The sequence below is a fragment of the Corvus moneduloides genome, chromosome 3, assembly GCF_009650955.1.
Source record: "Corvus moneduloides isolate bCorMon1 chromosome 3, bCorMon1.pri, whole genome shotgun sequence".
In the NCBI taxonomy this organism is placed as follows: Eukaryota; Metazoa; Chordata; class Aves; order Passeriformes; family Corvidae; genus Corvus; species Corvus moneduloides.
The window spans coordinates 88501021-88527676 of NC_045478.1; the positions used below are offsets into that span (position 1 = coordinate 88501021).

Genomic DNA, 26656 nt, shown 5'->3' on the forward strand with positions numbered 1-26656 from the left:
AAATCAAAGTTATCGTGCCCTTGAACTTCTAGTCAAACAGAATCGGACAAAACCAATCAAATTATCTTCCTGTAAGAAATGCTAAGGCTGAAAAACAGTTTTCTTATTAGAAGCATACTGATACAGGTGCAGGTGTACAATATCTGAAGAATAAATACCTCTAGTTTGCTAACTCTCTTCATGGTATATCTGTTCATCTAAAAATAATAATTTTCAGTCTTAACAGACCAATAAAATGAGTTTTTCTGCTACTGTCATTTACAATAGGGTAGCTTCAATTATCTCCTACCTGAAATTTCTATTACTTTACCACTTAATTAAAAAAATAACTACTATTATTGTAACTACTATTATTAACTACTACTATTATCTACTTAACTGAGAATAATCTGGTGAATAGTGATCCCATGAAGAATTATTGATAGAGAAGATTTTGATCCAAATACTTGACAAGACCCATTAGCTGTGTTGTTTTCATAAGTGTAGTAAACACTCACATCATCCCACAGCAGCCCAGATGATGCTGCATTTATGCATGTTATCCTCATAACAGATATGCAAGGAACAGGTCAGTAAAAAAATTTTAAGCCCCAAAATTGTCTGTCTTCATTATAAACTGAAAAAAAAAATGTGGAGGAGATGCAGCCTCTGTAGATCAGCAACAACATAAATTCAGATGGGACCAAGTCATAGATAACAAGCTCGATAGATAAAGAAGCAGCATTTTGAAAAGTCAAGAACTTCACTGATTTTGCTGTACTTCCTGTTTTATTAAATGTTTCATTATATCCAAGAAGATGTCCATGCTGCCTGTACTTGTTTTCCACTCAGTTAGAATAATGACACAGTGATTAATAGTAAGGTAGGTAAAGTTTGTATCAAGGATGTACATTAAGAAATCAAGATGGTTTGGGATACATTTGCAGCTAATGTAGTTGGAAGAGCTTCACTGAAATGCATTTACAAATTTAAGCTGTGATCCTAAAAATGATTTCATATGGCTGCATGAGCTCATGCAGTGAGAAACAGAGACAGTATGCTGACCTTATGTCAAAATGTTCTTTAAATAAACTTGTTGCTGTCTGGTCATTTTTAATTCCAAAACCAGCATTACATCAATGGAAAGTAGATCTAAAATAGATTCGTCCAGACATTTAATGAAGACCGTCCACATCTTAAATGTCAAATGAGAACCAGAGATAACCTACTGCACTGGATAGATGGATGAACACCAGGATCTTGAATGTATTCCAGTTATTTCACTTTCAGGAAGCTTGTGTTTTACTCCTTAGCTTCTTTATTATATTTATTAAACATATGGTTCCATTATCTGTTAAGCCACACAAGTTACATTGTTATTTAGACTTTGGGTCAAAGCACCTGGGGGTACTTTTATTTTTGTGTAAGTTTTTAATCCATCACTTGTATAGGAAGTTCCAAAATTTTGTAACAAAACTGTTGTTGAGAAACATACAGACCATTTAATGGAGAGGTCACTTTTTTGTGGGGAGCAGAGGGAAATATAATTGTCATGGCTAGAAAATGATTGTTTGGGCCTTGGAATGATAAAAGAAATGTCTAAAACAAAGCAATCCTGAAATACTGTTGGCTTTCCATGTATTTTTGCTATCATGTCAGATACTGCAGGTCCATTGAATGTTCATAATCTGGAAATTGAAGAAACAGCAGATAAACAGAGAAACTGGAAAGACGGAAACCTCAGTTAATTGAACTGATGGAAAAACATTCAGCTACATGATTGTCATAGGTTAGCAAGCATAGTCCCGGAAGGGACGTCCTTGCTAAGGGGTGCTTACAGTTTCCTCTGGGAACTGATAGAACCTATCAGCTGGCCAGTTTGAATATGGACAATTCTCTAAGCCACTTAAAGTTGTGATCACCTCTGTGATCCACATTTAAGAATAGGCAAACTCCCCCTCCAAGCTCTCTCTCGTTTCCAGTGCTGGGACAGGTGGCTGCGGGCCCCGTGTGGGGGCCAGCGGGCCCGGCCAGGCCATCCTGGGTCGATGGACCTGTTCCAGCCGTGGAACCGCCCCCACTGCCTTGCCTTGGGCAGCCGGAGTGGCTCGGCTCCCCCCCCTCTCCACTGCGATAAGAAAAATTCAACATTCCAGCTGCAAAGCTGCAAGGCTGAGGTGAGATTAACCCTTTTACCGCTGTGAAGAGCTGAAAACCTGAGGGAAGAGAGAGAGGAGATGCTTAAAGCTGAAATTCTGTTGTGAAGCTATGATATATCAGAGTATCCTGTTGTAATTTCATGAAGATATGGGGGGTGGAGTGTTCAACTCGTAAGCAAAAGCACCTGCGCTGAGATAGGCAGATGCTGACGCAGCTGTAATTTCATGAGAAGTTTGGACAGGGAGAGATGGACCAGATGAGGACTTTTGCTTCAAACGGGAAAGGAGAAAACCTCAGTCCCTAGAGATGCTCCCAGAGATAGTCCTAAAGATGAAGATGATGAAGACCCTTTGCTCCCAGGGAAGGAGAAGGGCCTCTGTTTTTGTTTCTGAACGGCTCAACCTTAAAATTTTACCCCAAAAAACTTCAAGAGTGGACCCTTGAAAGCAGTTGCGGGAAAAGCTGCAAGTCGGGGGAGGGGACTCACATGCAGGCAGAGAGACTCCTCTTCCTAAATTCACTGAACAATATTTGGAAGTGGGCGGCTGTCTCGTTGTGATAATGTTTTCATAGCATGAGCAAGAAGAGACTTCTCTTTCTAAATGGACTGAACAAGGTTATTATGGAAGTGGTAAACAGACTGAACATCTTAAGGGTTGTCTTTGTACATTGTCAGTGGGAGAAGGGAGGAAGGTGGGGGGAGGAGGAGAGTTCTGAAGGTGGTATAATTTTTTTTTTCTTCTTTTAGGTCTGTTAATAAACTTCTTTATATTCTTTCAAGTTTGGTGCCTGTTTTGCATTTCTCCTAATTCTTATCTCACAGCAGATAAACAGTAATGAGTATTTTGGACCAAACCACTACAATGATTAATGTCACATTTGTAGAAGAACTGCACCTTCAGTGGTACACAACTATTTCCAAATTCTCTTCTAATTTCATAAGACAGATGATGAAATAAAATCAGGGAGAAAAATAACAAAATTTGCCTGCAGCTGGACTTTAACTGCTAAGCTTACCAAACCAGGCATATTCATATCTCAATGCTGTCTGAGAACTATACCTGACTGAAAGATCTGGCTGAGTAGCATTGTAACACCATGGAATACCACAGCTTTCACTTTTACTGAGGACACGTTCTCCTCACATTTCCCACAACCTCCTTTGAGCTACTAGGAGTGTATAGGAGAAGGCAGTTTAAGGGGAACTAATATGAAGCCATGTTGAGGCATACACCAAGCAGGTGATAGTTTTGCAAGAGTTGTGTTGATAAGCAGTAAGAGAAAATGGGACTTAAAAGAGACAACCTTTGTGAAAGAATAGGCTTATTATAAATCATGCAGACTAGCAAACCTGAGAACAGAAGTTTCTAAATCTTTAGAAGAACTCTTAGTTTCTTACACATTGTGTGTGTATGTGTCTATGCACGTATCACACTGACAGTTACACATGCATCCCTAATGCACTGAAAGCACAAAATGTTAGTATGCTTGGCAAACAGCTACCTTAGAGAATCCTATAAAAATAACAAATCACATTATGTAATTCTGTATCTTTACATGCTTCATTTGGCCATGCTCTGTGTATTCGCTACATTATTAATGAATTCTACTAAAGCATTCATTGATGGATTCCTTATAGAGGTCAATGATCTGTGTCATCCTCCCAGTTATAGGTACAAAGCATACTGTCGCTTTATTTGGATATGTGTTGATATGAACATGGCTCTGGTAGCTCAAATGCATCAAGTCTGGAGTGAGTTTGAAACCTATGAAGTTTCCTTGAAAACATTCCCAGGAAAAAGAGAGTGTGGATAATGAAAGTTAATCAACAGCCTTCCAATATTACTTTCTTAATTTCAGTTGGCAGAATATGACTCATTCATTAAATACATAGGATAATAATGGATCTGGCTACAAAAGACCAGCATCTCTGAAGCAGATGACTTGTTCAAATATCAAGGCCCAAGCAGTTCTGTTTCAATACATCAGAATACAGCAGGGCTAACAGAAATTAAAAATCAAACAAGTCAGCTCAGTATTAAGCTTTCTAATTACGACTTCAGGAGTAAACATGATGCAGGACAGAGCCTATTCTTACTCTAACAAAGTGCTTTGAATTTCCCGAGAAGCTGAGTTTCAGAGAAGACTTAAGAAGCCTAAGAGCCTCTCACTGTTTACCAAATACCGAGCAAAACTTTTGAGTCTGTTTAAGGTTCCAAAAGCAAAAGCAGCTGGTAGCTCAGTTACGATTGGTCTTGTTTCTTTTTCTCTCATTTCACTGGAAAATATATCTCCAGAGAAACTGAGCTTGAAATTTCAGTTTTCATGCCTTGTCTAGTGATAATCTTCCTGTCCAATCTGACTAGAATTTGAATTAGTCTATGAGCTCAGTGCTCTCAAGAGGGATGATAAGGTATCTCTTGCATGTCATTAATGGATACAAGTTGCTTCACCCCAAAATTACTTCAGGTGTTTCTATCATATATTAACTTCCAGACTTGTCTCAATAAATGAAATATTTGGAAAGTCAAAAATTATGCAATTACTGCTCTTTTAGATGTGAACAAATGTTGAAGCCATTGGCTTCAATTAAAGGTGTTTCCACAAAATAACCAAACATATGTGAGATAATTCAGATGAATCAATGGATCCTCTTCTTTCCAATGGATTCGGTAGGAGAAAAAAGACTGTAAAAAAAGCAATTTTATTTTCTCTGACTTGATTATTCTGCACTTCAGTTGTGTAAAAAAGTAGCAGTTAGTAAGTAATGCTAGAACTCACACCATTAGGAAGCAATTTACTGAAATTGCCAGAATGCGTAAATTCCCGTTTCGGGGCGGGGCGGGGAGTGAATTATTTAAGCCCTGCTGTGAAAAACGGGATACAAAAAGCCCATCTCTGGTTATAGCAACTTTTGATCTGGAGTGTTGCTATGTTGCCATCTAGTGATAAAATAGAAAGGTACAACAGATGGCGGCCGGGGGAGAGGAAACCGAACCTACATAAACGGCACTATTTATCCCAGTGAGGATCATACCCGTTTCCTGCAGAATAATAAATAGCATTAATTACATGCTGAGAGTAAACTCGTTAATAAAAAGAAGGTAAAGTCACAAAAATAGAAGTGAACATTTTATAATTGGCATTAAGAGAGTGTACAAAAAAGGGTCAGATGGCAAATATGCTGCAGGAAACATCTGCAGTTGAGAACCCCTTGTAAAATATAAACCCAGAGTCAACCTCACTACCCCGTGACAAAAGTTAGCTTTGATGGATTTGGATTAGCTTTGGATTTGGAAGGCCTGTGTTGGATAAAATTTTACAGTTCGGAAAACTTGTGGCAAATACTTTTGCTACACATAACTCCTGGTATGTTCCTAGTACATGTGTAACTGTTAGTTACTGGCTTGTTCTATTTCCTTATAAACTCGCAATCAAATAAAAACTGAATTTTTGATCTTGCCTTCTACTCGATTCACAGGAAGCAGAACAATTACATACAGTGAGTTTTTTAGGACTGAGAGAGAGGCCTACTTAAGTTTAAGTACTATGGTGAATGAAACAAAGGGCAGCTAAATGTGTAGATGACAGCTCATCATCTACTGTTTTTAACCTCTCTTCAAAGAAAAGGAAAAATGGCAAAATCATTACTGAAGCACAAAGTTATCTCAAAGTAGAAAAAAGAGTCATGGGCATCTCATCAACAGCTTTCATCGTGGTTCTACTTATCATTGGCTGTAGAGTTGTGAGTGTAGCAATTTTAAATAGCATTCAACAAATAGGATCAAACAAAAAATTATACTGTACCCTAATTTTGGATGCTCCAGAGAATAATACTTCTGTTTTTCCAATAGGTATGAACAACAGGTACCTGTCTCAAATTCCAAAACAGCCTGCACAGTATCTGAGAACACTGTTTAAGTAGAATAAAGGTTATTATTAATTATATTTTAGTCCACCTAGCATAAGGCTGTTTATTATAGCATTTCTTTTTTGAAATTATTGGAAAATGATTTTGTATTATAAAATAAATTTTCAAACAATGGCATACCAATAAAATTATATTTACTCAATCTAATAATTTCAGAGTATACAACACTCAGTTTTCACTGCATTCTGTCCATAGCAGCAGACAGAAAACAAAACCAGTTTCCTAACATCTAACAGCAAAAATGCCTTCACAATACAATTAATACTGCTATCTTCTTCTTTTTCATTTTAATCTTGAAGATACTAACAAATGTTAAAAAAAAAACCAAAAAAGATATAATGATGGCAATGTAAGAATAAAGAAAAAATTGCAATGAATTGTGATGCTAAGGATGCATATCTTGTGCCAAATACTGTGCCAAAGACTAATTACTTTCCACCAATTGTTTAGGTCAGAAATCCATTCCTAGCAAAATTTATTGTACATATTAATCCCTACAGCTAATCCATGTGGGATAATCTCTTAAATGAATCTCCATTCAGCCCAGAGATCAATCTGTATAGATTAGCTTGTACAAGAGGTAGTCACATTTTAGGTCTAAATTACACAATTAAATTGACATCCCTGTTTATCACATATCATGACTTCTACAATGCTTTTGCCTAAACCTTCTTCTGACAGTTTGCCAAACAGGTGTTTGAGGAGCTCTGAAAAGAGACTAGGGTTTGACTGTCGCTTGTTACTGTGAGTTAAAATTTCTGAAAAAAATTTTCACAAAACCTAAAATTTCACTGAATCACTTAAACTTACTAGTTATTCTATCTCTATGAAATAGATAGTAGGCTTCACCTTACTTACTATACCTGCGTTACTGCTGCAGTATTGTCAGGAAAGAAACCCCTGCAAATTTATTTTTCCTAGCACAGTTAAAGCAAATAAATAAAGATGTATACAGGCAGTATATTTCAATAAGACATTTTCACTTTCAACTGGTAAATTGTCACAAGACATGCATTTAACTTTTTCTCTTAAGTAGCATCATTTCAATGTACTTGTGATGGAATAATTGCAGTATGGTCTATTTGGAAGGATATGCACTTTCAGGATCATATAGCCACAAAACTAACTTGTAATGAGTAAAAAAAAAAAGACACAAATTGACAGTTTTTTAACAGATACTAATTTATCTCTGTAATAGCATTTCTTCTTGTGTCTTGTTAGCACGCAGGATAACATAACAATATTAACTTAGGTAAGGCAAGTGCTGCAAGGTAGTCTTGTACTCTGTTTCTTTTCGATTTGCACAGGCAACAACTGACTCAATCACCTCATCCCTGGAAAGATCATGGAGCACCTCATTCTGGAGGCCATCTCTATTCACATGGATGACAAGAAGGTAATCAGGAGTAGTCAGCATGGATTCGCTAAAGGCAAATCACGTTTCACCAACCTGATTGCCTTTTATGATGAAATAACTACCCAGATGGATGAAGGAAGAGCAGTGAGTATTGTCTACTGTCATGGTTTAGCATATTTGGGTTTTTAGTAAAGAGGCTCCATCAGCCACGGAAGTGATTCCCTTGCAAAGAGGTGCTTACAGCTTCCTCTATGACCCGACAGTACCAATCAACTGGCTAGTTTGAATATTGGCAACTTTTTAAAGCCACTTAAGAGGCTTGACACGCCTCTGTGATCCACATTTAAGAACGGACAAACCCCGGGAAAGCTCTCTTGCTTACGGCCGAGGGACAGGTAACCGGGGGCCCGCGTGGCCCAGCGCGGCCGGGCCGGCCGGGAGACAGCCATCGTGGAGCCGTGCGGGCCTGCTCCGTGTGGGCCAGCCCCTGCAGCCCTGCTCCGTGCAGGCAGCCCGCCAGGGCGGCCAACATTCATCTGAGGCCGCTGCATCTGAGGCTGCCCCTCTGCCCGGCAAAGAGCGTGTGACCAACAGCGATAAGTGAATTCCAGCTGCGGGGCCCGCGTGAGATGAACCCTTTTAGTGCTGTAAGATTCCTCCAGTGCAGATGAAGCCTGCGGACATAATCCTCTCCCGAGTCAGAGGAGGAGGAAAGGTGAGGGCACGTGAAGAAAACACCATAGAGACACCAAAGTCAGTAAAGAAGGAAGAGCTGAAACCCTGAGGGAGGAGAAAGAGGAGATGCTTCAAACCTAGAAGCTGAAATTCTGTTGTAAAGCTATGCTGATGGACTATGATACATCAGAGTACCCACTGTAATTTCATGAAAGCATGGGGGATGGTGTGTTCAAACTGCAATTGAGGTGGTAAACTGACTAAAAATCTCAAGGGTTGTCTTTTTACGTTGTCAGTGGGAGAAGGGAGAAAGGTGGGGGAAGGAGAAGTGTTCTGAAGGTTTAGTCTGACTTTTTTTCCTTTCTTTTAGGTCTGTTAATAAACTTCTTTATATTCTTTTAAGTTTTGTGCCTGCTTTGCTTTCTCCTAATTCTTATCTCACAGAAAGAAAATAAGTAAGGAATGGATATTTTGAACCAAACACTAAACTGGTGTTTCTGCCTGGTTTACGAACTGAACCCGCTGCATCTGCCTTGAATTCAGTGAGGTTTTCAACAAGGTCTCTCACAATATCCTCATAGGCAAAGTCAGGAATTGTGGACTGAATGAGTGGACAGTGAGATGGATGGACGCCTGGCTGAACGGCAGATCCCAGAGGGTTGTAATCAGTGGTACAGGGTCTGGTTGGAGGCCTGTCAGCAGTGGTGTCCTCCAAGCTTCAATACTGGGGCCAGTATTGTTTAACTTGTTCATCAATGACCTGGATGAAGGGGCAGATGCCTCCTCAGCAAGTTCACTGATGACACAAAGCTGGGAGGAGTGGCCAATGGCCCAGAGGCTGTGCAGCCCTTCAGAAGGACCTTGACAGGCTGGAGAGAGGGACAGGGAGGAACTGTCTGAAACTCAGCAAGGGCAAATGCAGGGTCCTGCACCTGGAGAGAAACAACCCCGGGCACCAGCACAGGCTGGGACCTGACCTGCTGAGGAGCAGCTCTGTGGAGAAGGACCTGGGGGTCCTGGTGGACAACAAACTGTCCATGTCCAGCAGTGAGTCCTTGTGGCCAAAAAGGGAATGGTATCCTGGGGTGCATTAAGAAAAGCAACCAGCAGGTCAAGGGAGGTGATCCTGCCTCTCTACTCAGCCCCGGTGAAGCACATCTGAAGTGCCGTGTTCAGTTCTGGGCTCCTCAGGAAAACAAAGATTATTAAGGGACTGGAGCATCTCTCTTAAGAGGAAAGGCTGAGGGAGCTGGGCCTGTTCAGTCTGGAGGAGAGACAACTGAGAGGGGACCTCATCAATGACTGTGAGTAAAGAGGGGTTGCCAAGAGGCTGGATCCAGGCTCTGCTCAGTGGTGCCCAGCAATAGGACAGGAGGCAATGGGCAGGAACTGATGCACAGGAAGTTCCACCTGAATATGAGGAAGAACTTCTTTACTGTGTGGATGACTGAGCACTGGAACAGATTGTCCAGAGAGGTTGTGAAGTCTCTGGATGCAATCCTGTGCTCTAGGCTGACCCTGCTCGAGTAGGGATCTTGGACCAGATGACCCACTGTGGTTCCTTCCAACCTGCCCCATTCTGGGATTCTGTGAGGGAAGCAGCACCTCCTTTCTCAGAAATAAAGGGGGAAATAAGACTTCATGCAGAAGAATTTTTTGTCCTCTGATGACATCACACTTCCCTCAGAAGTCCTTTCTCAGTCTCTCTCCATTCTTGTGGGCTATGCAGGTATATACAGCCTGTTCTGCTGCAGCAAAGGAAGAGGGGTTACTCACTGCTGAATTTGTCAAGGAAATGTTACAAGGCTGTTATTTCAGTGTGCATCACATATGCTTCCATGACTGGCACATTGCTGACATACTGTTATGTCAGTCATGAAGACTAACACCTGGTATTTCCATCTCATGGTGCATGCAAGAGGAATAAACATTCAGTGGGATGGACTCACCACCTTCCCCATGAAGTATAGCAGTGTAAGGATGTGCACAGAGGCAGTTTTTATAAAACAGCTGACGTGCTGCAAGTTTACATCCTACAGTTTGCATCCTGCAGTTTCCTATTCATCTGCTCAAATCAAAATGCCGAGTCTTGCAATCCATCCTTAGAATAGGGCAAGCTGAGTAATCATACAGCTGCTTGCTCAGGGGTGGCTGAGTAGAACTTGCATAGGAAGAATAAGCTTGCCTCCACAGCTGTGAAGTTCAATCATTTTTAGCAGACTGCAAACTACTTATGAATTCAGTTTGTTAGCAAGGACACTTTTTTTTATTATTTAAAGCTTTCATATTTTCCCACATGATCACAATTTCTCAAAGAGGGGTTGAGGGGTATGTTATCAACTCTTTATATTGAATTTGGCAGATGCTATGAAATAAGGAATTTTATAAACAAGATGATATTAGTTTACTGTACCAATAGAATGTTTAATCAAAATCATTGTATGCCACACACATTTAAAAAATTTCAAACAAGTACAGAAATTCAAAGAAATTAATAATGGGTTGGTCTGCCAAAGTCTGCCATAATCAGCTTGAGTTTGTGTCAAAATTGTTTTCCATAAAAATGAGGAAAAAATGGAAGAGCTAAATTAAGATATAAGGTCAAAGAATATATTCAAATTTAAATTTACCTTGTTTTCACTGATGGAGAGTGGATCAGTTCTACAAAAAAACTAAATTATGTATTACTTTAAATTATCATTAAAAAGATTGCTGTTGAGTATTTTACACAATTTAAAATCAGTCTGCTTGTATGAGATGTGTATACAGTGTCTAAAATAGTGTTTTTAACGTACAGGCTTTGGTTGTTTTCACTGCATAAATATTTTAATACTTAAAGAGAGACCCATATTTGCTGATGTTTCTCATTTCTAAACATACTCTAGGCATTTTTCATAGGTTTTTTATAACACAGCTTCTCTCTTACCAAAATATCTACTATTTAAAGAAAGCATGACTTCTGAAAATGTCGCCTTATTTAAAGTTACCAGATTAAAAAGATCAGTTTTCAAGGAAGTTTATCTGTTGTATCAGGGTGCACAATGGAGACCTTGTGTTGCGCCCTATATGAGGAGAAGACTCACTTCTCAAATAAAGGAGACACGTCCCTCTCTGTAACGTGATGAAGCAAAGTGCTGCCTGTGTTAAAATTAAAGTCTCAAAGTCTTCTGCAGCCTTACTGCAGCTGGAATGAGCAAAGTCCAAGGGTGAGGGAAAGGCAGGGAAACTGCTGTATCTTGGATGTCAGAAATACAGTAGAATTAGGTTTGCATGAAATCAAAATGTTAAATTAAAATTGAATTTAAATAAATAAAATTGAATTTAAATAAAAAATGTTAAATCTGATTAAGTCAATGCTAAATCATCCACTGCCTTCAAAAGAGGTCAAGAATTCATCTATCAGTTAAAGTGGAAAAAAGAAGCCGTAGACAGTGATCAGAGTCTAAAATGTGGAACCAGGTTTTAATCACCACTCCAGAAAAATGTTAAAGAACTATGGCAGAGCTCAGGGCTGATCAGTGGAGTAGAATCCAGCTGGGGGCCTGTAGTCACTGGCATTCCCCAGGGACCGGGTCCAGTCTTATTCAACTTATCAGTGGGATAGGAGGCACCTCAGCCAGTTTGCTGATGACACTAAACTGGGGGAGTGGCTGATAGACCTGAAGGCTTTGCTGCCGCTCAGCAGGACCTCAATAGGGTGAAGAATTGGGCAGAAAAAAACCTAATGTGGTTCAACAAGGGCACGTGCAGGGTCCTGCACCTGGGGAGGAATAACCCCAAGTGCCAGCACAGACTGGGGACTGACCTACAAGAGAGCAGCTCTGTGGAGAAGGATCTGGGGTTCCTGGTGGGTGCCAAGTTGTCCATGAGCCAGCAGTGCCCTCATGGCCAGGAGGGCCAATGGTGTCCTGGGTTGCATCAGGAAGAGTGTGGCTAGAAGGTTGAGGGAGGTGATCCTGCCCCTCTACTCAGCCCTGGTGAGGCCACCTCTGGAATACTGTGTCCAGTTCAGGGCTCCTCAGGATAGGAAAGACAAGGAGAGGATCCAATGAAAGCCACAAAGATGATGAGGGGTCTGGAGCATTTGTCTTACGAGGAGAGACTGCGGGAGCTGGGCCTGTTCAGTCTGGAGAAGAGAAGACTGAGAAGGATCTCATTAATGTATGTAAACCTCTCAAAGGTGGGTGTCAAGAGGATGGTGCCAGACTCTTCTCAGTGGTGCCCAGCGACAGGATGAGGAGCCATAAACTAAAACACAGGAAGTTCCACATCAACACAAGGAAGAACTTTCCACTGAAGGTGACAGAGCACTGGAACAGGCTGCTCAGAAGGCTGTGGGGTCTCCCTCTCTGAAGACATTCAAAACCCACCTGGACTCGTTTCTGTGCAACCTGGTCTAGGTGACCCTGCCTTGACAGGAGGGTTGACCTGGATGATCTCCAGAGGTCCCTTCTAACCCTAAGGATTCTGTGATTCTGTAACTACAGATTATCTTCAAATTTGCTGAAAAAAAATCTGTATGACTACAAAACTAAGTTTGTAGTTATCAAGCAAACACACAAGTAATTTTAATTACTGTGACTGAAGTGGAAGAAGAAAAATTTGATCTTTGTTTCTTCTAGGATGTGAGATTGCGCTATTAAGGCTGGTTTTGGCTTCTTGTCAATCATGTTTTGTTAACTGTGCTTGATGAATTCCTTCCAGCAAAACAAAATTTAAAAGAGCAATTAAGTGCTCATTTCTACAGTAGTATCTGGGAAATTTCGGGAGACATTCTCAGAAAATACTAACACTAATCAAACAGAAGACATGCCTGAAAGATTACCCTGGGGTTGACAGAAAAAATCCAAGTAAGAAGCTTACTAGCCTACTGTACGAATAAACAGAACAGTCACAGGGCTTTGAGGGCAAGCACATGATGCTTTACATTCACAGGAGCTACCAGAAGGGTTCAAAACTCATGAGAAATAAATCTACTGCTATTTATTTCTATTATGTTTAGAGAAACAGAACTTTGTATACATATTTCGTAAGCAAAAGTATGCCATTAAAATACTCCTGACTAGCATTACAAATGTTTTCCTCCTCAATAAATAAAGCAAGCCAAATACTAGCAAACTCCATGGATGATAGGAGCAGAATACAAGTTACTGTTTTCACCTAAAAGCTAATGGGTCTATTCAGAAAACCTACAGAGCTTTTCAGTAGTCTCACAACCATTAGACTTTGCCTTTCCTTTTTCCTAATTCTTCCAAGTATAAGGTGATTACAACTCTGGTAGGGCTTCCAAGACTGACAACTGCCAGGCTTCCTGTCAGGTCTTGCTATGCTAAAATATGTGCTCTTATGCTTCACTACTCATTTTTTTCTTGGCTTTTCTTCAAGAGCATTCTCTCTCCCTCCACACCAGTGGCACCCTCTGTTCAATTACTTTTAATTCCTACTTTTGAGCAGATGTTTTTTAGCTGCAATTTTATTCTGACTTCCAAGTTTGTCTCTTCTTTGTAATCTATTGCTCATGAGCTGCCTAATGCACTCCTGTCTTGAAACACTGATTTACGTTGGGCAGTGGCTAGCTGTGGATTTGTTCAGTGCTACATCTGAATGCACATGTTAATATCCTTCATTTTTAGATATGTTCTAAATACAGAAACTTCTTATGGATTTTAATTCAATACGCAAAGGAGTTCTCAATTTGACCTCTATATAGATATACAATATCCAACATTATCCAAAAATCATAAATACCAAAGTGTCAGATTTTTACTTTGCTTACAGAGATCGTTAAATACTCTCTGTTAGAAAATGCTACTATTACATATTTCTAAAAAAATATTTACAGAGAAAAAAACTTTGCCTGTCTGCTTGTGAAGCTGCCATCACCCCATGAAAAAATTAGAATGATCAGGAGTACGCTTTGCTTTGATACATTGTTCTGCCTAGTCCAATAGGTTTATATGCTTTGCTTGTATCAATATATACACCTATATAATTCTTTACTACTCGTAGAAAAAGCTTTGATTTATGAATAGTCCAACTGTTTTCAGTGAGACTATTTACAAACACATGGGCATACTTGGAAACTCAGAGAGAGTTAGCAAACACAAACGGGCAACAATTAGTTTTGACGTTCATGAAGTAAGTTTCAGCAATCCCATCTGGTAAGAGAAAATATGAAGTTAAGAGAGGTTTCTTACATTTTTACATTCATTGTTACTTAATTGCAACAATGTCTGCATAATGGTTTTTTTATCTCCCATTTAATGTAAGATTAAACTTTGGTAACATTGTCCTACACTTCTTTTAAGCCTTAATCATATTACAGAATACAGAAAGAGGTATAAAAACACTCACTGGTCATTGCAAAACCTGAGGGGTTTTGCAGCTGTGCATGATAACCAGCGGTGTTACGTCCCCAGAGAAGGTATGGGAGGGAGCTAGGTCTGTAGAGCAAACAGAGTAGCTGGATGTTAAGGGGATAAATGTAAAATATTTAATATTGCAATAAAATAAACGAGGCCATCAGAAATCTTAGATTCATTGATTCATCAAACTATCTCTGCACTAATGAAACTCTGTTCTTACTTGGCAGTTGTCCTTCACAGTCTTTAGTAATGAAGATGGGTTATTTTGTAAATAGCATATCCATTTCTGGAGCTCCATTTCACTACAGACTATGATGCTGTGAGAGACATCTGCATTCAAAGTATCATGAGTATACAATGATCAGACCACAATTTATTTACACAGATTTTATTTTTGGTTTTGCTCTGTACGTCTCAGCAAATGGAGAGTTTGGAGGTGGTCTTGGTGAACTAAATTTATTTTTAAAATAACACACAAATGCTTAACCCTTGTTAGCATGAGATAGGGACAACTGAGAATGTATTTAGATTAGGTCTTGAAAATTTAAGATTTCAGGGTCCTCTGGGCAAAAACTCACATTTCTTTTAAATTGAGAATACGTCTACAGTTCAGCATTCCGGTGACAGACACCTCTGAGACTGAATGTTTATAGCATTATTTATAAGTGCACTAGACCAAATGTAAAAAAAAAAAAAAGGAGAAAAAAAGAAAAAGGAAAAGAAGAATTTGAGAGCAACTTGAGCCTAAACACATGTAAAATATTCATAAAGCTTTTGGCTCAAGTTTTTCTTACATGTATGTGAGACAACCTGGCTACTGTACAGTATCAGTGACACTTTGGGGAACTACAGGATGAGTGTCTCTCAACAGCTCTATAAACAAGTCTCTGAGTGACAGGCAGCTGGCAGGGTGCATTTCCCAGCCCCTGAGCTCTCGGAGAATGCAGAATGGGTCATTCTAGAGGCCAACACATCATGATCACCTGCCTTTGAGATCACACTTCACCCCATTCACCAGCTTAGTCTCATGCTATCATGGCACAAAACGTCAGATAGGGTTAGTAGCAAAAGAAATTAAGGGTTTCAAGACATGGGTATATGAGTTAACAGAGACAAAACTCTTTATTCTAACCTGTATTTAACAACCAAATAGAACTCTGTTGATGCAGTAGCTCTTTCCCACAGCCCTAGTTGCACTTTCAAGAGATTGTGAACTCAGGGTGCTGTTTTCCAACAGATTAAGCCTGTGTAAACTGGGGCTACTGTGTTCCCCTCCCTTGAACTGACACTTTTGCAATGACCCAGATAAGGGAGCTATTCTAACAAAAAAACAGACCTAGGAAAAAGGGAATACTTTCAGCAAATTCAATATCTTTCTTCATCAAATATTGTGTAATGTTTGGCATCCTGTTTTAAGGAATAAAAACAATAAAAAGGATTTATGCCTTCATTAGGGATTTTTTGTTTGTTTCCTTCCTTTACATACTGCTTCATTCTCTCTGACTCAGAGAGACATATTCTGAGAAATTTATACATCTATAATGTCCTCAAAAAAAATTAATCACCCAGTATCTTCCACATTTCCTTTCTATTAGACGTTCAATGGCTAATGCTGTTTAGAGACTGAGACACAACACCGTGCCTCTGTACACATTTAACATGTAACACTAAGGAACAGGGAACTTATATGCACCTGCCTGGAAGGATAACCTGCTGCTCAAATGACAAATAGCAGTGAAATTCTGGGGGAAACACTGTAATAAAAGCTAACTTGTAACGTATATGTCCATTTTCATATTTAATGTATTATAAGCTCTTTAACACATCTATTTAAATTAGAGTATCATACACACAGAAATCTTAATTTCATTTCTGTTCTGCAAAGACAGCAATTTTTTTGCTGTTCTTTTAGAGAAGAATGGAGTATGCAGATCTGATAACGCAACATTTTAAAACTTTTTTTAGTATTATTATATAAGATAGTTGTATTTGCAATACAACTAGAATACAACAAATAATTATTTACAAGTCTCATTTTCAGGCAAAGGATTTAGCTTTACAATTTGTCAACCACAGTACTTTATTTTCCTGTGTATCTCCAGTCTTGTCAGCTGCTAGTTCATTTATACTTGCATGTAAAAAACATGTGTTGTAAACTGCTACTGAAATTTCAGAAGTATCCTGTATTATCAGAGCTATTCTCCCACTGAATTTAAACCCTTGCTATTGTGGTGATGTTATGATTTTTTCTGTTTATCTTCTGCAGTACATACATCAGGAAATTCCCACTCAATAAATGAAGTTCTTTCATGTTCTAGATACATCTAACCAAAGGGTTGAAAACACTTGCTACTGCATCCAAATATATAATTTGTGACAACATACAAAAACATTGCTTTGTAATGTTCCTTGTCTCATTTTTATCATGATGAAAAAAGATTCATGAATGCAACAAAAATAATTAAGGGAAATTTTAACTGGAAAAGCTAATTTAAAAATGGTAATAACAGGCAACAAGCAGGGATCAATTACATTAGCACACTGTTCAAATAAAATTATGTATGTCCTGACTGCATGATGATTTCTCTTCCTCCTAAGCTAAGCTGACAGCATTCTGGAGAGTTTGAAGTACTACAGATGCCAACCATGTCTGGCACAGTGATTCTTAGGCTTTTTTTGACTATGACATTTTCAACACCTAATATTTTTTGTGGGTCACTGTACATCTTAACATAAATTTACAATAAGAAAATGTTCTAAAGATGCTGTAAATAATCAGTAAATAAAACTAACTTACCTTTTACTGAATGTTTTAATGAAATTAGTGAAAAATTTCAGAATTTTCTTCTTTAACACTGTTCTGTTGGACACATGCAGATTAGCTAACCATGGCCCACATGGCCCACAGACTACTTTTCTGCAACCACTGTTTTAGTGTAGATAAGACCTCCCTGTAAAATGTCTGTGTATTACATCATTGTTACAGGCAGAACCAATTTTAACAGAAAACTCCTACCACAGGCCATGTGCTGTGACATTTTCATGGCCAAGGGTCATTTCTTCAATCTCTATCTTTCCTGTGACTCTAAAATTGCTTACAGTAGGAGAAACAGTATCAGAAAACTATTAACATCACTCAGTAGTCCTTCAACACAATTAAGTATAATTAAGGAGGAGGAAATAGCACACTCTGACCCATCAGCCATTAGCTGTAACAGTCCAGCTGGCCTTCTTGCTTGTTACAGCACTTTCCTTCATTCATGCTCACTCTTGATTTTCTGAACTACTGAAGTTCTTACCCAAATTCTTCTCTAAACTACTTGGTATGTAATTTTTTAAATGCATAATCAGAATATGTGGGACACTTCATTAGTATAATTGAAAACACATGGATGTAACAATTTCACATATATCTTTAACATACCTGAATGAAATGCAGATCTCACACTGCCTCTGTTCAGTGTTTATCAAAAATTCCTGAGTCTCTTGCATTTATTGGGAGGCAGAAAATGCAGTCAGATGAAAATCCTGAATGTACCCAAATTATAGTGAAATTCGTGATAAACGTAACTGCCTCAGTTCTTCATATCCAGTCAATAGCACTGAGCAGCCCAGAAGACAACACAAACTGAGCTTTACCAGTGTACACTTCTTCCATGGGTTCAGTTTTACAACGTCAATCCCACATACCATCTTGCTAATGCCAAAAAAAGGCAGCCACATTCCTTCATTCCTTGAACATAAAGTCTCGCCATTTTGTGCCAGCTCTAAATGCCCACCTGACTTCTCGCAGAGCAGATTCAGCTAGCCCAAGTAGGGAAAAAGCTAATACAGTCCATGTATGTTAGAGGGAAAACCCAGTACAGTAGCATTGCATGTTCTTGCTGGTTTTCTTGCTTATACTAGATGAGCCACAACAAGTACAGTCAGTGCCTGGTTTTGATAAAGGGCATTAGACACCAGTTGTGTTTGTGCTTTGGTCAAAAGTTACCATGTCTTAGAACTATACTATAAATACAGTTAGTGGATCATGCCAATAAAGAGTATTTAGTATCTTTTAGTACTAGAATGAAAGCCTCCATTTAGTTTGCAAAGAAAAGGGGATGGATGATGGACCCACATAATGCCATATATTAAATAAAGAGTCTAAATCTTGCAGTACCAACCAGTATTGATTAACTCGATCTTCATTAAATATTTACAGGCTTTCTGGAAGTGAAGTGTTTATAGTTTTCTTCCCTAACAAGAAACCATATCAAAATATAATCTCAGAGCTGTCCTACACCAAATAAAAATAGCAGAACAACAGATTCCCGTGTCTGAGACTCTTCGGAAAGTGGCATTACACCAATACCACATTACTAGGACACTATGAACTCAAATTTATTTTGAGGTCCAAGGTAATATTTGCTTTGGCAACGATGAAGTGTTAATATGATTCAGCTATACTGGAAAATCATATCCTGAAACAGTCTTGACCATTGCTTGGGGAGTCATGAGATGATCTATGGCCTCAGAAGTGAGTGTACTAAAGCAAAGTTTGCCATTGTGTCTAGAAGACTGGAGAAAAATTACTTCAGCAGCTCCATGTGGCTTTTAGTGACTTCCCACAAGCTCTGTGCAGGGATACAGAAGTCATGATTATGACTTTTTTTTTAGCATAAGCAGACAAAATATGGACTATAAGGTACCTTTATGGAACTATGCTCTTTGAATTGTATACATACAATTGCCTCCCATTATTTGCAACTGCTCAGTATCTCTGTTCTGAACTGAATTCTTTGTCATTGCATCACTTAGCACTGACATTCAGGATTTATATTTTTCAGTTGTTTTAAAAAAATAGTTCTCCGTCAACTTTGTATTTAATTATGTGTTATATGCCTCTCTAGCTTTACAAGACACAGTTAAACTTTTCTACAGTCACTTTTATAGATCCTCAATATCTTGGCTGGAGTAAATCTAAAGGAGCGAAGAAGCAGCTAACATCAAATACTACAGCCTGCCAGACGGCTGGCGACTGTGACTGCTCACTGACTCAGGTCTTTGAATAACTGTCTTGGCAATAATTATTACAGAATCCTGATTTTTATGCCTTTTTAATAGCTACTTTACACAGAAAAAAAAAAAAAATTCTTCCCCCGGGGTTGTTGGTTCTGTGAAAGAGGAAGGAATGAAAACATCCACTGAGACATCAGTTCCACTTCTGAGTGTACATGGTGAAGGCGTTTCTCTGCTACGGTTTTTTCCATTATTGTTTTTTTTTCCTCATGAATAAGCCTGGGGCCATGTTCCGGTGTCTCTGGAGAAAATGGCCTCTTACATTCAGCCTTCTTTCCCAAAACTTTAATTTACAGTCTTGCGATCATTAATCTAGCAAGCCCAGCCGCGTAGGCAATGCTGTGATACACTGCACACACGTGTGCAGGTTTAGCACGTACCGCGGCAGCTGGAACCCGAGCGGTAACGGGAGCCAGAGGCAGCTCTGCGGGACGGCCACAGCATCAGCGCCCTGGCGCCCTCCTCCCACGGCCGCCAGGTACAGGCGCCATCCGGCTCCGCCATCCCGGCCCGGCCGCCCGCCATGACCGCCCCGCCCTGCCCGGCCCGCTCGGCCTCCCGCCGCCGCGGGGCCGCCCGGGGCAACCGCCAAGGCGCCGTCCTGCCGCAGGTGCGGCCCGCGGGGACTACGCGCCCCAGCACGCACCGCGCCCAGCTCCCCGCAGCTCCCCGCAGCTCCCCGCGGCGCCCCGCGCTCGGGAGGCCGCACGGCGCGCTGGGTTATGTAGTCGGGGCTGGGAGGCGTAGGTGGGGAGCGGCAGGGGAAAGAGTGGCCGCGAGCGGCGGCGGCCGCTCTGGTTTTCCACGGGAACGAGTGGCGAGCTCCGGCTGAGGGCAGGGGTCGGGCTGGCGGGGAGTGGCGGGGCAGGTCAGGCCGATAGGCGGCGGCACCTGGACGCGGCAGCGGCGGTACCGCCCGCCCGCCTGGCGGGGAGGGGAAGGAGGAGGCGGAGGCGGGGGGAGCGGAGCGGCCGCCGCGCGCTGCCGCATGTGCCTGGAGCGGCGCCGGAGCGGGCAGCGCGAGCCATGGCGGAGCACGGCGGCCCCGCCATCCCCAACGGCGAGTGCGCCGCCCGCCGCCCCGGCAACAGGGTCACCGTCGTGCTGGGCGCCCAGTGGGGCGACGAGGGCAAGGGCAAAGTAGTGGATCTGCTGGCGCAGGACGCCGACATCGTCTGCAGGTGCCAGGTGAGGAGGAGGAGGAGGAGGAGGAGGAGGAGAAGGGAGGCGCGAGGGAGGCCGCGAGTGTCACCTTGAGGCGGGCGGCCCCGCCACCGGCCCCGCCGGGGGCTTGTGGCGCCCCGGTTCTACCCTGAGTGCCCGGGGAGGTGCAGGGCCGGCGGCCGCGGGGGTGGCGGGGGCTGCGGGGCAGCGGAGCCTTCCCTGGCGAAAGCCCCGTGCCGGGCTCCGCAGCCCTCCCGCGCCTCCTTTGTCCCGGCGCCGGAGGAAGAGGAAGGCGCCCTCCTCGCCGCCCAGAGCTGGCCCCCGGCAGGAGGAATGCGCCCGGGGTCGCGTCCTCCCTCCCCCTCAGGCCTCCCTCTCTTTGTGTCCGGGGGGCGCCGGGAAGGGGCCGCGCTCGGCGGCTCCCGCAGCATCGCCGTGGGGCCGCGATCCCGCCCCGGCAGTGGCGGCTGGAGCCCTCCCGGGCCGCAGCGCCGGCAGCGGCGCGAAACCGACCGCGAGTTGCAGGATGCACGTGGGGGCTCCGTGTAGTCCGCCACAACTCGGTCGTCCTCAGCTAAAACTAGCTATTAAATGACTCGCCTGCCCTTGCTCCAAGATCGTTGTTGTGTCAATGGTATCCTACATTTATCTGTTTATATACTTATAATTTTTTTCTCTATATGGAGGCCTTATTCCGGCCAAAGAGCAAAAAAAGCGAGTCTAGCCTGCAAGCACAGTAGTCTTGATGCCTACGTTAAAACAACACAGATCTGAGGAGATGTTTTTCTTCATATCTCTAGTAGAGTAATTCTGTAGAGCGCAACACAGTGAGGTGAAGCCACGCGCAGGTTTTTCTTAAAGTTAAGAGATACAGCAGCATAAAATGCCTACAGTATGCACAGGTTTCGTGTAAGTGTTGTTATCTGTGTGCTTTTGTTAAATGCGCAAATTAAATTTGCTCTTAAATAAACATATTTTGGAAGTGCGTACCATTCCCCAAAGAGTGCAAACGCTGAAGGGTTGTTATCCAATGAGAACTGCATGTAAACTGGTGTTTTCAAAAGCAAGTCAGCTGCAAAGCTGACAAATCAATACCTTGAACTTCAGAGAATTAAATTTTGAAGTAGGCAAATATATTCTTAAGTAGCAGTTTTCACAAATGAGTTATTTTTTCCACTTATATGTTTTTAGGTTTGGTTTTGTTGGTTTTTTGGTCTTTTGGGTTTTTTTTTAATAACAAAATCTGATGTGATGCTGTGGTATGACTGCCTGGCTTTGTGGGTCATACAACACAGTGACTCAGTTTGTCTTTTATGACTTTGTTCTTGGAACTTGAAGGGCACCTAGGTGAGTGTGTATGTTTAACGATAAGAAGTTTTGGAGGAGAGACAAGAGAGGCAAACAGTGAATTTCTGTGTGCACGTGTCTTAATGTACTTGTTACTTGTTTTGAATCAGCTGCGTAAAGGATGAAGAAAAGGGAAAAATTCTGACGTTATCTCAAGCTTGAATTTCATGACCAAGCCAGGCACTTCTGCCATTTCTAACAGCTTGTTGCTCCTGATGAAGGAAGGAGTTTTTCTTCCTCCTTTCTTCCCTTTCCTGTTGATGGCTGTGCTCCCTGAGTCTCCACCCATGCACTAACTCTGGCATTTGAACACGTCTGTAAGTTGATTTAACTCATCAGAGTGGCAGGAAACTATCACTTGTTGGATTTACTTTCTACTGTTCAATAAATAAAACTGGATTTTATTGGTTCAGAGGACCTTGGTGAAAAGAGGGGCTCAGGACAGGGTAAGCACAAAGAATGATTTCTCAGAATGAGAGGAGAAAACAGGAATATTCTCTTTCAGTGGCAATGATAAAATTAAATAAATTTTTGAAGTTTTCATTACTGCTGGTTAATTAGAGTGTGACCTTTGTGCTTTTTGTAGTGTTACAAGTCAGAAAGAAAGATAGTCATGCACTTGGTCTGGCCCTTGCTAATATCAGCTTTCTGTAATTGGAGCTTCTGATTCTTATTTCACCATTATACTCTTACTTATTCCAGGATGGTTCTTTCTGTTCATCATGCAACAGAGTTCCTAGAATGCCTGTGGATGACGTCAGATATTTCCAGGGTGCTCTTGTGGAAAATTTATTAGTACTAGTGTGGGAAGCCTAGGAAAGTTGATGTAGCAGGTCTAAGATGTCTTGTAAAGGTGTGTTGTACTTGAAGTGAAACACTCCAGGGTTCTTCTCACTGTCCCTTGTTCTGGGCAGATGCAGAGCATGAAAATAGTCCTGTCCCAGAAGCGAGACATGACTTAACACTTAGTTTTATGATGCCTGTAGAGGCACTGCAAGAAGTTGTACTCTGAAATCTGTGGCCATGCCTTCTTGTCTCCTAGGTAGCACGTGTGCTGATCACTCCAGTTTGATCAACCAACTGTGGCATGTGGAACCAGGTGCTTACTTGGGTGCAATTAGCTGAATGAGTGTGTCAGTAAATAAGTTGCATTATGACTCTACTTCTTCTAAATAGCACCCTCTAGAGTATTTTGTCCTGGGTTTAGAGGTCGTGAAAAGCAGTCTTGTGCTCAGAGGAAGAGAATGGTATTTTCTTTCCAGAAGACAGCTTCAAAATTTATCAGTGTTACTGTTAGGGTTTCAAAAACAACTGTTTGAAGAAGCTAAGCTAAAATTAAAATATGTCCAGGGGCTGCATGTATATAGTTGCTAATGCAACTGCTCTGGCAACTATGATAGTTTTGTGAAGATACTGCTAGTGCTTAGGACTCAGATACAATTAATACACATGTGTCTTCCACTGTAAAATCTTAATTGCTCTTGATTTACCTCTAGAAGGTACCTGGTGAAATGATACTATTGATAAAATGAATACATTGTTGAGACTTTTTACTTAAACCTACATCTTGTCTTCAGTGGATTAAAGAACAAAGTCTGTGCACTTGCTATCACATAAATCATAGTTCAGACAGTAAAATAGAGCAAGAATTGGTCTGAGATTCAGGAGTAGTTGCCAGAAAAACTATGTTGTTGTATGATTTGATTGATATAATTTCGTCTTTGTAAGCAGCTAGCCTTGCCACCAGCAGACGTGGCAATTTTTGAGGTTACATTGTATTTTGTGAATTCCACAGATAATGGAAAGTTAAAGGCAAACGTTTCTTCTTCTAATACGGACTTCCTACCATTACAGAATGCAGCCAAATTAGGGAATTAATTACCAGGGTTTAATTTGTTAGTGGGAGTGATGGAAATGGAAAATTAATGCAAGCAAGTTATTTTAGATAATATTTTTTTCAAAACAAATACAGTTCCAAAGGACACTGTGTATCTCTTATATTAACAGCACCCCTCCACCCAATCTACAGTATTTACCGTGCAGCAAAAAATGTAATGTCTGCACTGCACGATTCTGTTCTCATTCATTCATTTCCTCAGCAAATTTTTGGTCACTTCCTTTTCTTACTATTGGAGGTAGTTGATTTATTCAGAGAATATAATTCACACAAGTGAGTAAGATTTCTAAGCCTTCACATTATTTTTTATGCCATATTTCCCATGCTAAAGAATCCCATTTTCCTGCTGCTTTAGTTCTGTTGTACATGTTGTTGCTACTTCCAAACAGAATTGCAGCTTCTTACCAGATCTTCTCATCTGGTTTCAGTGTGATCTGCCTGCTGTGGGATCACATAATTCTACTCCTGAACAGTTAATGCATAGGAATTATAGTGTGTGGAGTCTTCATACTCCCTTTTCTGCCCAACAGCAGTGTGTACAGCAATGCCACTGCTAATCACTTGATATGTGGCAACTGCAGTGCAACACCTAGAGAAGTTTTCAGTGTGCAGATCCTTGTGGTTAAGCAGTTACCATCAATCAGCTGCTGACTGAATTCCTCACAACAATGCTGCCTGATACCTCCATATCACTAGCCTTTATACGGCTACTTAAAAAAAAAAAAAAAAAAAAAAGGAGTTTTTAAATCTTCCATTTTCCAAGCCCACTGTTTTTCTAAATATTCTTGTTTGAAGAAAATGGGTTAGTCTAGAGCCTGTGCAAGCCATGTAGATCTAGGAATAGCATAATCAATAGCTGTTGGTGCTTATTTTTTAGCTGCTCAGGCATTCAGTAAGTGATTCCTAGCTAGAGCTTTCTTTAAGTGCTGGGTGCACGGTTGGACCTTACAGTGGTTGGCAGCAAGCCAGCAGTGCGCTCTGGTGAGGAAAGAGTGTCAGTAAAATGACGTCTTTGGCCTACCCCATCAGTGAGTCCTATGCTTTACAGACCTGCTTTAGAGCATCACTGGCAGGTGATCTCCTATTACTGTAAACATTATTTTAAACAGAAGAACAGTTGAAATGGGATTTTCCATTTCATAAAGTTTGTACTATTAACAAAGAAGGCCTTAAAAGCACTGAAGAGCAAATGATACCTTGATCTACTGAGTTCTTAGTGCTCTTTCCACCTTGCTGTTACCTGTTACTACAGAAGCTTAATGTGTTTATTACTGAGATGCAGTACTCTGTAGCAGCTCATTAAGATTTCCAATGTATTTTTTTATTTCTACTGTACTACCTCACACATTTGGAAGGTGCTTTCTGTAAGTGTTCCCAAAGTCACTTTTTGTTTTTCATGTCCTTTCTTGAATATTGTGATTGCAGCAAACATTGGTGGGGTTTTGTGCATTGAAGCAGTGCAGTGCTGGACATACCTGTGCTTTGAATTTTTTTCTTGTTCCTTATCTGCCTGCCTCACTTGATCTCTTTTATCTCTTAGAGATAGGTTGGTCTTTATTCTGGACTTGAGTAATGAGTCCTGTTTCCTACCTAGCATATATAGGCATTGCAGCAGAATAAAGTTTTGCAGGTCAGGTGTACCAAAGTCAGAACAGTCTCTAAAGAGTCTTTCTGAATAATTCTTTCAGTGGTAGTTCTCAGAGCTAATTCTATAATTGGATGGACTTTCTTGAGATTAATAGACTTCAGTAAAGTTAATGTTTTATTTGTTAGGAGAAAACAGGTGAATGTGTAAAACATAATGTGCTTATTTTGTTCTATTCTGCCTCAAATCACATTCTTGATCTTGTTCTGATGCAACAACATTCTTGTACTACACGTTGAAAAATTTCTGAAGTCTAACCAAAGTTTGAGAAACCTTTATAAAATGTGTAACATCATGGCTTCTTGAACTAGGTTTAGATCTTGCAAACATGAATGGATTTGTAAAAGAAGAAAATGGCTAGCTCCTGGGTGCTGTTTATACTGAAATTCAGTAGGAGGTTATACACTTAGGGTTTGTTAGCTGTTTATTCGCTGGGGATGGAGAGGGGAGAGAGAGAAATTAATCGCAAAATATATGAGAATATGAGTCAATGAACTCGTATCAAAACATTTTTGGTTTTTTAAATTGTTTATACATTTTTTAAAGGAGGATGGTTTGCAGTCTTAAGTTCAAAATAGATTTTTGACAATATGTCTTGAAATGAGAAGTGAGTAGCATAGTAATTGCAAAGCTGTTCCTGCTTAGGACACATCACGGGGTTCAGATATCTCTCCTTGCTAGACTGATGAATTTTTTTAAGGTGTGCTCAGCATTCCTAGTATGGTCTGATTGTGGCAAGAAGCAGCCTTTCATGTGTTTCTTGTAAGTAATAGTAATATCCAGCTTTCTGGGTGTATTTTTGACTTTTCATCTAAGAGTTAAATGAAAATGTTTACAACCACGTGATGCCGAAGCAACATTGACTTGCTTCTTGCCCAACTTGGCAGTCACTTGGATAGCTAGCTCAGAAACAACAGTGGTTGCCCTGAGCTAAAAATGAATGTTGGAATGTGGTAGCAATAAAAGTAAACTGTAGAAAAAATTATGCACACACACATCTGATGGAGAGGGTTGAAAGGAGTGTATGGCTTCTTCCTTAACATTGCATGAGATAACATCTCTTTAAAGTAGACAA

The 26656-nt window shown here is 40.8% G+C and overlaps 1 protein-coding gene across 1 annotated transcript in view; it reads left to right on the forward strand.

Moving 5' to 3' along the window:
• Positions 1-20483: 20483 nt before the first annotated feature.
• ADSS2 (adenylosuccinate synthase 2) overlaps positions 20484-26656 on the forward strand; it is a 36652-nt gene continuing 30479 nt past the window's right edge. The window contains exon 1 of the mRNA XM_032102646.1: positions 20484-20716. Within this exon, the coding sequence (XP_031958537.1) occupies positions 20555-20716 (162 nt within the window). The 5' untranslated portion in view covers positions 20484-20554. The remainder of the gene's footprint in view (positions 20717-26656) is intronic.